This window comes from Hyperolius riggenbachi, chromosome 5 (assembly GCF_040937935.1).
Source record: "Hyperolius riggenbachi isolate aHypRig1 chromosome 5, aHypRig1.pri, whole genome shotgun sequence".
In the NCBI taxonomy this organism is placed as follows: Eukaryota; Metazoa; Chordata; class Amphibia; order Anura; family Hyperoliidae; genus Hyperolius; species Hyperolius riggenbachi.
The window spans coordinates 106,573,857-106,586,939 of record NC_090650.1 but is presented as its reverse complement, the minus strand read 5'-3'; the positions used below and the strand labels follow the sequence as shown (position 1 = coordinate 106,586,939).

General features: G+C 42.4%; 1 protein-coding gene across 1 annotated transcript in view; it reads left to right on the top strand.

Moving 5' to 3' along the window:
• Window positions 1-13,083, top strand: part of TBC1D5 (TBC1 domain family member 5) — a 510,822-nt gene that overhangs the window by 312,809 nt on the left and 184,930 nt on the right. The window contains exon 14 of the mRNA XM_068238274.1: window positions 9,861-9,967. Coding sequence (XP_068094375.1) covers window positions 9,861-9,967 — 107 coding nt within the window. The remainder of the gene's footprint in view (window positions 1-9,860; window positions 9,968-13,083) is intronic.

Here is a 13,083-nt window from a genome sequence, read left to right as displayed (position 1 = left end):
GGGGGGAGGGAGGGCTTGCATTGCCTCTAAAATGACCCCCCCTGCAGCCAATTCACCACCCAGGGCACCCGAGCTAGATGCCAGGACCCATCCCTTCCCCATCACAATTTCAGTAGGTTTCCACCATATGTCCCCAAGAGCATTGTTGGGGTCCCCATTATCCCCCCCCCCCTCCTTTACCCTACAAATGCAGAGTGTAGATACAGCAGAGTTTTACATAATCCAGGCAGGGCACATGCGACAGCATAGTGCTCTATGCCAGTGCCTCTCTTCCCCATCCCCTGCAGACATGTGTAGGTGTGTAGGGTCACCATAGATGTAGAGGAGGAGGGAGATAACTTTGGGGGCCCCTACAGGCCCTGAGGCAATCACCCCCTTTGCAGCTATTGATTATTCCCTTAGATCGAATATAAAGATTTTTCAACATGTCCGATCGGATATTTATAAGAAAAAACTGTATAATCGTTCATTATTCTTGATTAAAAAAAAAAGATTATTTTTGACTTTCATTCGATTGTTTTGGTTGAATAAACGGAAAAATCAAGAATTTTTACTGTACTGTGTATGGGCACCATAATATTGACATAGGTTCGTGCATTAGACCCGAATTGAGAAAAATGTACCAGTCCTAGTTCACTGTCATACTTTCAGGCTATGAAATAAAACAAATAAGTGGTTTCAGAGGTCGAGTTTATATGTGCTCTATCAGATAACATTTACAAAAAAAATGTTTGCATGATAACAGCTTAGAGTAAAGGTGACAACAATAGAGGGATTTACGTACAAAAGTTAAAATGTTTTGGTAGCTTGCATATGAGCAATAACGATACATTTTTGTTTTTGTTTTGTGGTCGGTAATAAAAGCAGAACTGTTATAAGTAATGAGCACCACCTGCTGGACATGAAACAAAAAGCAGCCAGTTCATAGAGTTGTTTGGTTTGGAAAAAGCCCTTGGTGTGCTAAGATACCGGCTCTGCTGCTGCATTTCCGTTTTTTTGATGAATCGCTGTTCACCTATATTTGAATAGGAATATACAATTCTGGCATTGATAAAACCAGTATTATCTATGTAATGTCACCTTGATGGATCACCAGGGAAACTTAGGTTCTAATATGTACATCTTACAAAAAACAAAACAAAAAATCTGAAGTGCATCACAGTATATTTCAGTATATTTAAATAAACATTAATATATAATTCTGTTTAGCCAACATGAAAAGTTCTGTAGCTTCCTCTAAATGTCATCTCTGCACTGAAAGCTGAAAGTGAGTTTTAAATATAGTATGACACATAATCTAGCTCAGATTAAATATCTGAGCTGAAGATCCTGACATTGGAGAAAGACAAAATTGTTGTCAGAACTACATCAAGTTAAAATGTAATGTATTTCTTCACTGTCTCCTACATTTCACTGTCCCTTTACTGGATGTGGTTATAGCTTAAAGTGGACCCAAATTAAAAATACAAGATTTCAGAAATAAAATCTATTTTCTAAATTATAATAATAAATAGCAGCCTTTTTTCAGCTGCATGATGACAAATATAAAATATTTTACATTTATTGGAGGAATCCCTCCCTTCCTTTCATATTGACAGAAGCCGGCAGACTGGTGGAGGAGGTAAAAAACAAAAACAAAACACAGGCTGCTGCTGCTGATGTCACAGGGGAGGTGATCTCAGCTTGTGTGAGATTTCACATAGATGACGCCCCTGTGAGGGAGGGTAGTTGATGACAAACACACCCATGATCTAAAACCTCCTACTAAGCGCAGAAGTAATGGCTGCCACCTGTATAACCCTAGTTATGAAAAGAGAAGTGTGGAAAGCATGCAATGAAATGCTCATAGGCTTGAGGGAGTGTTTCTTTATCCATGTATGTGTCAGAGTGGTGCAACTAAATATTTTGAATAAAAAAAAAAAGTTTGGTTTGTGTCCGCTTTAATAACTCTGCGTTGTCTGTTTCATTTTACTCATTTTACCATACTTAGGTCCTGGATTGCTAAGGTTTTTCCAAAGCTGTAGAGTGCTGGAAAGCAATGAAGAACTAAGGGCCCGTTTCCACTAGCCACTGCGCGTGGCTGCGAGACGGGTGGTGGCACTTCCTGACGAATCTCAGAAGCCGTGCCATGCACGGCTATGGGATTCGCAGCCTCCCGCACGGAAACTGATGGCAATGTCGGCCGAATCGCTAAGGTAAGCGATTCGGCCGGTGGCGCCATAGTTTCCTGTGGCAGAGTTTCCCCGCTCGGTTTGCCTGTGGGGAAATTCTCCGAATTCGGCCCAGTTTCCGCGTTAGTGGAAACGGGCCCTTAAAGGTGGCCACTAGAGATGGTCAATGAGATGCAAAAAATGTCAAGTTGATGCAGCATAATGCAAATTTTGTATGCAAATTTGTGCAGCTAGAACATGAACCAATCAAATCTTGCTATGGTAAAAATTGTCCATTTTGAAGCTGCATACGTTTGTATAAAAAACTTGCATAATCCTGCATCACTTCGAAGTGATTTGCATCTCATTGACCATACCTAGTGGCCACACACATACACAATTTTTACATTTCTTTTCAATTCAAGAATTAGTTCATTTTTATTTATTTTTTTGATTAATTGGATGGTTAGCTTGGAGCTGTTATTTTCGCCGCAATGGATTTCTGTGCCCCATTCAAATGACAGTTTGAGTTGTGGGTTGCTTAACTTTTTTGCCATTGTTTAGATATTCCCCTGCAAGATGATCAGTGTTAGAATGCTAATTCCTAGCAGCAGCACTTGGCTATTATGTACAGTATCTCACAAAACTGATTACACCCGTGTGCACTCCCTTTTGTGAGATACCGTGTTTCACGGGGGTCAAGCTCCAGTCCTGGATGGCCATATCCGTGTCGGTGTTTAGAATGGACTGAGAAATGGAGAAATGTGTTCTACCTGATGGACCACACCTTTCCTGATTCAGTTCCATCCATTAACTTGAAAAATCAAAAAAAATGAAAAAGTAGTTCCTCTATCGTATAAATATATTAGGAGTCTTATGCCGGGCATACACTGCTCGACGCAGGCTTATCAATCAAGCCGCTGATGGCTCGATTGATAATACCCGACGTGTCCGAACACCGCAGGGATCGATTCCACGCTCGATACCCGCGGGTGGACAATAGCGGCGAATCGAGCGGAAGATAAGAAGCGCCGGCGGGGATGAGCGGGAATCGATCCGGGCGCGTGCGCAGACGAGCGGGGACACGGCGGGAGTCGATCCGGTGGCTAATTGGCTGCCGGATCAACCCGTTTATGCCCAGCATAACACTACAGCAGTATCTTAGACAAATCTTTATTGACCCACAACAATGAATTAAAAACACTTAAAATCGCAGCTGATCCCCCAAGCCCATAGTTCCCATAATTTCTGATAGTATGGCAAGTCTAAACGGCCGTTCTCTCAAACAGCAGTGCGGCGGCCCAATCAATTATGTCTCACCCTCTGGTGTCTAAAAAGGGTTAAAAATATGATGAGACCCTGGATCAACACACTGCTGGTCAGACAACAGGTAAATATCTGTATAAAAATCATCCAGTTCATAATATAATACAATCTGGTATGGAAAAAAGCTAGTGCAATATGTTAATAAAACTGCTAGTGCATACAGCAAGGTATAATGGGTCCTATATTAAAGACCATAAAGTGCATCATATATCAAATAGTGTACCTATCATTGTATTCAAAAATCAGAACGAGAGAAACACACCAGTGCAAATATAGGAAAAGCAAATACCACCAAGACGAGCAAATAATCAAGGACCATGAGAATAACATAGACCGCTGTGCTGGTCCTAGAACGACCAAGAAAAAGGATCAACCAGAAGATGAATAGAATACCCAGCAAGATATGAATCAGGTAGAGGATGTAGGTAAAGGGAGAGCAGTTTAGAGCTTACCAGTCAATGTAGTGTAACAGTGCCCGGGAGATCAGGAAATCCATCAATTAATTTGAGCTGTGCCAAAATGTGTGAGGACCTCAGCCTTTAGTTTACCCGAGATGATATGTGACATGATGAGATAGATATGTATATATACAGTAGCAACAACACAGACATCTTTGCTGTGCTGCTTTTCTTTTTCACTGCCTGAAAGAGTTAATATTCAGCTATGCAAATGACAGTTTTTCTCCAGTCGAGCTCACTGATAACAAATTGCAGCTATAAAACACGTTTCTAAGCAGATAACCGGGCTTCTGACTGCAAGGGATAGATAAAAAGGCCAATAGTTTGTGTATTTTCACTCTGGGATGCTTAAGACAATGCAATCGACCAGAGACAATAAAACATTGAATCTACTTTGTAAATGTTTATACATAAAATAAAACCATGAGATGTCTAAAAATACTGTATATACTCGAATATAAGCCGAGGTACCCACTTTTCCCCTTAGAAACCAGGAAAAAGTGATTGACCCACATATAAGCCCCCTCCCCAGTATAGCCCACTCCACAGTAGCCAGATGTGCCCCCAGTACAAGTCAGCACCCCTCCCCATAGCCAGATGTGCCACAAGGATGATAATTGTCTCAAGACACCACTAGATGGGGTCATAGATATGAGAAAGTGAATGCCACACAGGAAGAATCCCTGATCATTACACCACTGGCACGTTGCTTGCTTTCTCTGCTAGCCAGGGGATACAGGTAGTCTTGAGCAGCCCACTCTGCACACCATGTTGCAGTAGATGGAGGGGGCACGAACACAGCAAGGAGCCAGCTGGCAAGAGCAGCATCACTAGTGCACAATCCTGACGCTCCTCTGCCAGTAACAAAACCTGCTCCACCATCCGTTCTGCTCCACTGACTCACATATAAGCTGAGGGGGGTAACTTTTCAGCACATTTTTTGAGGGGGAATATAAGGCTTATATGCGAGTATAATTGTTTATCTCATCAGTTTATTTTCACCTCGGGTTCACTTTAAGGTATTGGAGTTCAACATCCCTGCAATAGCTGAAACACCACCCCACATTGCAAGTGGATGATGCATTAAGTTTGGTGCCATTTTGTCACTATTAAAGTGAATAAACACATCGCCGTGGCAAAAGCTGATGAGTCTCTTTTGAAAGGAAGAAGTGTAGCAGAGACCAGGCAGAGAGCTTCTCTTGTGGTCGGCAATGATTACATTTAAATTGAAATGAAATATTTTTACTCGCTGGGAATGCTTTTAAATGTTGTTTTATGTACCTATGAGTAGATTCTCAAATTTGAGTTTTGTGGAGTTTACTCTAACTTTAAATATACAAAGCCCCAAGGTGTGGAAGATGACTGTAGTCATGGAGGGTTAGGGGTAGAAATGTAAGATTAGACAACTGGGGAGGTTAGCAGTTGTGTAGCAACAGGGAATGCAGAGGTTGCAGCTGCACCAGTGGCCATACACCCGAGGGACCCTTGTATGGCCCTTTTCCAGTCGCTGCATTAGCACTTCATTTGTGCTATAGTGGTAATGGTCACTTCTATACATGCTTTGAATAGTGGTAATCATCAAAAAAAAAGGATTACCATCCTTTTGGATTGGGGGTGGGATGGGGGAGGTCATCTCACAGAGAAAGACAAGAGATGTGTATGGTAAAATGCACCCAAGACCTTTGTGTGTGTGCAGTATAAAGAAAACCCGTATACAGTAGAGTGTAGTTTATCCGGCACCTACTGGAATTGGCTGATGCCGGCACTTCGAAAGCAACTAAATGTAGCGTAACAACAATGGGCGCCTGCTAAATAGCGATCGGCGCTTTAGGTTCCCTTTAACAGGCCAGTAGACCCAAAGTTAAGATTAGCAGTGGATCCTGTTATTTTTATTTGGAAAGCATAACATTAACAAATTTTAAAGTGACAATAGGACCCAATTTTAGCTCAATAAATTAATTATTACTATCATTTTTCAGTTCTTGTATCTGTAGATTACTCAGTTGGAAACAAACTAATGATACGAATTCTAATGATGCCCTTTGAAAACAAGTTTTTTTTCCCCATCTTAAATACGCAGTGACTTCTATTCAGAGTTTCATGATGATGATTTTCCAGCCTCCTTTATTATAGTCTTGTTAGGTTTACTGTATTATAGTACGTTCAATACAATTTCATTTTTGCTCCTTAATCAAAATGGCTCAAATGAAAGTGGCAATCTTCCCCATTTACTACTCAGTTACTGTATAATATGCTCCTCATCACTTTCATATTTTCTTCAGCCTGTTTTTTGTTCTGAATTCAGAGCAGATAATAAGTAACTTTTACTTTCCTGAATTAACACAGAGTATACTTGTTTGCAGTGTTCTAGCGGATAGTATTGTTACAGGCAGTCAATATGGTATCCTAAACAAGCATCATTAATAGGCTTTGCTTTGACAGCCACAGCAGATGGATTGCTTGCATTTCGATTGGAGAAGAAAAAAAAAGTTTCCGTAGACCTGTGTTGAATGATGGGTTTAGTAATTGCCCTTGTAAAAAGTATGAATTTGGAAAATAAAAGGAATAAAGAAGACAGGCGGTGCTCAAAGAGAGCAGATATTTTAGTTTGTCAGTCAGTAAATTAATTGCCATGGAAAAGTTAGTCAGACTTTTATTTTACTACCTATTAAGTGACATTTAATAGGAACTTGATGAAACTGTAATAAGATGACTCGGCCAATTCCTGTAATGTGTTGATTAAGGCCTCTTTTCCATGGGCGGCTGAACAGTTAGTTTGTTGAACAGTTCAGCCTGCGTATATGAAAGAAAGGAGCCTGGGAAAAGGGTGGAGGGGATTGCTGCTAGTAGCAGATCGCTTGAATTATCAGTAATGTTTACAGATATTTTACTAAAACTAAACCTAACCCTATTCTCACACATTCTCACCCCCGCTGGTCCTTAGCCCTTAACACCCCACCTAGTGGTACCTAATCCTAAGACCCGCCTAGGTATACCTTACCCTAAGACCCCATCTAGTGGTGTCTAACCCTAAGACCCCCCTGGTGGTGCCTAACCCTAAAACTCCCCTCCCCCTTCCCCCCCCCCCCGGTAGTGCCTAACCCTAGCCCCTCATGCCTAAACCTTAACCCCCTTATCTTCCGCCACCACAAAGTCACGATTAGCAGCAAAGAAGCAAAATTTTAGCGACTAAAGATGGCCAATAGATTTGCGATCGCCGAGGCATGCAGAGAAAATGTGTACATATGTACAGGCTTCGGTGCTGAAATGTAGCTTCTTTGCCGCAAAATGAGCGCCTCCGGGGCCGAAATTTACCACCTTTGCTGCAAATCATGGCCTTTGTAAATGCCACAAATTGCGGCAAGGAAGGTAACTTTGTACCACATTCTGGTACCAAATTTGTAGGGAAACTAATCAACCAGTGTTGTTTGGGGTTTGTGGGAGGAAACAACCAAGAGAAACCTACGCAAACACAGCAAGCAGATACAAACTCCATGCATATGGTGGGCCAAACTTATCAAAAACAGTGTAAGATTGGGGCAGAAATGGAGCAGATGCCCTGAGGAAGGGTTCTAATGATCCGCTCTGAGAAAGGGTCGCCTCACACAGATGGCTTCCTGTGGTTGCAGCCAAACACTTTTCTACTGCTGTCCAGAAAAGCATTTGACATAGTTTTTCTTCAGGTTCAGGGGCCTAGGGAGATAGAATGTAGCGGCGTCTTGGAAAACTCGATCGACCACAACATTTAAGCAATCAAAGGTAGACAACATGAGATGAACGCGGCCATTGATCTAAATTACGACAGGGTGGTTCCTTGGCAGTAAACAAAGAGGACAATCATCGGTAGCCATCCATCTGAAGCTACCCTAACTCTTAAAACAGCAGGGGCAGCCATACTATCCCAGGAAAAAAAAACACATATATAAGTAGATAAATACTTGTTCTACCTACATAACATGTATTGTACTGTCCATGTTTTGATTTCACCGTATTTTATATATTAAATAAAGAACTGTTCCTGACATTTTCCGTTTTAACTTCTGACTGAAGCCAATCCTGATGTCATTTTCTTCCTTACTCTTTTTTTACACCTAGAAACTGCACTGTCATATCTAGCTTGCTTTGTAAACACGTGAGCTAAGCATAGATCATATTTTTAGCAGCTTTTCCCTTCTCAGCCATGTGTCACACTGAACTGCACTCAGCCAATCAGTGAGGAGAAGTAATGTGTGTGTGTGTGGGGGGGGGGGGGGGTGGCAAGCTTCCTTCTTGTCGGCAATGCCAGGCTGACTGAGATAAGATTTATTACAGCAGAAACACTTTTGATTAGATTGGAATGCTTGCAATGCAGGGTCAAGTTGCAGACTGCATAATAAACACAGAGCAGTGGGTGAAGGGAATTTGATTTTGTGGATGACAGTCCAGCTTTAGCATTTGTGTTGCTCCATTTTTCCTTGGATTGGTTTTGAGAAATCTGCCCCATTCTTCCTGTCTGGGGTTAGAACCTGGGATTTTGATGCAGCAACGTGAAAGAGCTAACCACTACGCCACCATGTTCCACAGCAAAGTCCTGGACTGAAACTGCAGTACATCTGTTTTATTTATGCACGTGTCTGTGTAGAGTTTAAACTTTATAATTCCTCTTCTGCATTTCTGTACTTTTTTAATAATCCATCTATTCTTAGCTCTGTTTGTCTCATTTCTATCTTTTACATTGTAGTCAGTGAAAAATGTTAGTTCATTTTCGTGCTGCTGTCAGCTCATCGTTAATCTGTCTTTTCTAGCTTTCCATGCAACCACCAATGAGAAAGACAATAGAAAAATAATTGATAGATGAACAAAGACTCCATGGAGTTTCAAGCTTTGTCAGAAGAAGGATTAACAATGTATTTCGGTTCTTGTTTGAACGAATGAAAATGTGCACATAGTGCTTGTCCTAATGGTTGGTTGATAGCCCAGAGATAGGTTCTGTGTACAAGCTGAAAGGAACCTTAACATTGATGTGTGACTTGTCAGATAGAGTTGCTAATCTTTTTTTTTATTATTATTATTATTATTATTTTATTTGCTTGTTTGCTGGATAATGGATAGTGTGGCTGGATAGTGTACTGGTTAAGGGCTCTGCCTCGGACACAGGAGACAGGGGTCGAATCTCAGCTCCTTCTGTTCAGTAAGCCGGCATCTATTTAGTAAGAAGACCTTGAGCAAGACTCCCTGAAGCTTAATACTCACCTGACGATGCAGGAAGATGGATCCCAGCGACGCCTTCCAACGCCAAGCGTTCCCCAATCCATCTTTCTGCGATTGAACACACACGACGTCATGTGATGGCAGATGACGGACGTGAACAGGAAGTCAAGCAATCGCGGCACTTTGCATGGACTGGTTGACGATCTTGAAGATCCAATCCCCCATGATGGTCTTTATCACCGCTGTCAACAAAACCTCCTCGTAATCGCATGCCTGTACCAATGTCGTGAGATCATGGAGATGATCGTTCTGCGTTCAAAAAAAATCACCGGTCATTGGAAAAACACTGCTACTGTCTGAGCGCACCCTAGTGGCTGCAGCTCTGGCGCTTTAAGTCTGCCAGAGAAAAGTCACCATAAGAGTCTGTTCACACTAGAGGCGGTTCAATGTGCACCCTTTTGACAAATAAAAAAAAACCAACAAATTTATTATATTTTCTCCTTGCGGACTCAAAGCACTTGAGCTGCAGCCTCTAGGATGTGCTCAGTAGGCAGTAGCAGTGTTAGGGAGTCTTGCCCAAGGACTCCTTGCTGAGAAAGTGTTGGCTTCCCGATGATTGCAATATGAAGCCATGATACCATATTGTTACATGTGCAATGTTTTTGCTGTTTGGTGATGCCTAAATGTTTATGGTATTCCTGTTGTATATCTACTAATGGAATTTATTTCCTCCTAGTAATCTCCAGCAACTATCAGACGTGCCTGGGCCTTCTAATGCATTACCCACCTATCGGGGATGTGCACTCTCTCATTCTCAAGGCTCTGTTTCTGCGAGACCCAAAGGTATGGTAACTCTGAAAGCCTGCTTTCTACAGTGCCTGGAGCACATCAACAATTATACTATCAAAGTGTTTGAATGTGTTTTAGACAGAGTGCTTACTTGGCAGCTAGTAATAGACATTAGCATAAAGTTTTGGGACCTCATGGAGAGATTACGTCTGGAGGCTGTCATCTGCTGTCTGTACTGACGGTGGTACATATCATTAATCACAGAGGGTTCTTGTAGAGGGGGAAAACTTAAAAGATGCTTCAGATCTGTATTAATCGTGCATTGTACAGCAACAAGTACAACAAAAGTGTTTAAAGCAGGCGATAATTCTTTGTTCTCAGGGTAAGTGACTTAAGATCACTTACCGATGGTCAACGTTTTGAAGTCCTTCCTTTTGAGAATAATATCCATACTTTATGTGAACAATAGCTGACATTTTTATTGGTAGCTGCACAGACAGCAAGATATGGAGAAATTAGGCATTTTCATCCTTCATTTCACACCCATGAACTATTCTACTCTGTTCTTAGACATACGTATACTCTGTCTTCCAAGAAATGGCAAATAGCCGGGCTGTAAAGGACTGAGCATATGATGGAAAGCTATACAGTGAATTGTTATCTTCAGTAAACTGATGATTTTTGAATTCAGTGTTCAGAGGAACATTACTGAAAGCTAGTAGTAGGGGTAATTTGTAATTTGTAATTTGTTCATGTTATTTGATCCACTGTGACCTTGCAGGTCATCATCTTTACTGCTACCGGATAAGAAATAAAAACAGACACACCCACTAACAAGATGATAGGCTAACAATTTTTTTTGTATATATTTTATGGCCAAAGTCAGAAGTAGGGCCAGTTCTCAAATGTAGCTGGCCAATGTGGGAAATGGCCAAGGCCAGATGTAAGAGAATACATCGTACCTTGGCTGGTGAAGTGACTTCTTGAGTTACACTGAGAAGTAATCTCTTCTAAATGTGCAGGCCTATGCCTAACACTAACCTTCACCTCTCTGTGCCTAACACTAACCTCTACTTCTCCCTAACCTTCCAACCTCTCCAGATTCTGACATGTTCAAGAAAGTGATATGACACCAGCCAAACAGTGACATGGCAGGCAAATTGGCTATTTTGAGAAATGGCCAGCCAGGTCACATTTTGGCCGACTTCTGACTTTGGCTGTAACATTTATATGTAGAGATGTCCCGAACGGTTCCCGGCGAACTTTGATGGTTCGCGTTTGCCTGCCAAAGGCGAACTTTCCCGGAAGTTCTATTCACCCCATAATGCTCTATTGAGCAAAACTTTGACCCTCTACATCACAGTCAGCAGGCACATTGTTGCCAATCAGACTGCACTCACTGGTGGAGCCCCACCCCCCCTTATACAAGGCAAGGTCCTTGAGCCATTTGACTCACTCGTCTGCCTATACTAATTAGTTAAGGGACAGCTGCTACACACACTCTGCTAGGGAGAGTTTAATTAGCCTCTTGTAGGCTTCTGCTCCCTCCTCCCTCCTACCCTTCTACCCTTCTACCTATTCCCTCCTACCGAAGGGAGGAGGATCTCATCTGCCAGGGAATTCCAGTATTTCAAAAGCCAGCTTACATATCGTGGCTGGGGATTGAACCCAGGTCTCAGTGTATGGTAGGTAACTAACATATCCATTATACCACCAACACTACTAGCTGAAGCTAGCCTAGCATGTACCATTTATGCTCAATCCAAAAGAAAAATTAGACAAGACAAATAACATTTATATCACGCTTTTCTCCTGGCGGACTCAAAGTGCCAGAGCTGCAGCCACTAGGGCACACTCTATAGGCAGTAGCAGTGTTAGGAAGACTTTCCTAAGGTCTCCTACTGAATAGGTGCTGGCTTACTGAACAGACAGAGCTGAGATTCGAACCCTGGTCTCCTGTGTCAGAGGCAGAGCCCTTAACCATTACACCATCCAGCCACTGCTTAAGGATATGTAGCCAGGCATGGCCTTGCCTTTTGTGTTCAACAGTTGTCTAAAGAAAACCCCAGATAGCCAGGTAGATTCATCTCTCTCTCTCTCTCTCTCTCTCTCTCTCTCTCTCTCTCTCTAGTAGGGATGGTCACCGCTTTCTGCGGAATTGTATTTCTGCGCATAAATGGATTGAGCATAAATGGTACATGCTAGGCTGGCTTCAGCATGTAGGGTTGGTGGTACAGTGCCACTTTACCACCAACACTACATGCTGAAGCCAGCCTAGCATGTACCATTTATGCTCAATCCATTTATACTCAAAAATACAATTCCGCGAAAAGCGGTGACCATCCCTACTAGAGAGAGAGAGAGAGAGATAAATTAATCTACCTGGCTATCTGGGGTTCTCTTTGGACAACTGTTGAACACAAAAGGCAAGGCCATGCCTGGCTACTGCCTCTGACACAGGAGACCAGGGTTCAAATCTCGGCTCTGTCTGCTCAGTAAGCCAGCACCTATTCAGTAGGAGACCTTAGGCAAGTCTTCCTAACACTGCTACTGCCTATAGAGCATGCCCTAGTGGCTGCAGCTCTGGTGCTTTGAGTCCGCCAGGAGAAAAGTCTTGTCTTGTCTAATTTTTCTCTTGGATTGAGCATAAATGGTACATGCTAGGCTAGTTTCAGCTAGTAGTGTTGGTGGTATAATGGATATGTTAGTTACCTACCATACACTGAGACCTGGGTTCAATTCCCAGCCACGGTATGTAAGCTGGCTTTTGAAATACTATAATTCCCTGGCAGATGAGACCCTCCTCCCTCTGGTAGGAGGGAGGAGGGAATAGGTAGAAGGGTAGAAGGGTGGAGGGCTGTCCTCCAGGTATTAGAACCCTTGAAACATGTTTTCTATCATTTTTCCAGCCACTAAGTTCGCCTCCCCACTGAAGTCTATTGCGGTTCGCGAACTTTTTCGCGAACCAAACTTTCCGCGGAGGTTCGCGAACCGAAAATCAGAGGTTCGCAACGTCACTATTTATATGCATAGAGTGGGATGCTGCTTGCTTGGCAGTTGGAAACAACCATTATTTCCAACAATGCAACAAGGTTCACAGCCAGTAAAACTGTCAGGGCCATGATCCTGACATCACGCTGTGGGAGGGGTTTCGCCACAATTTTAGCCAT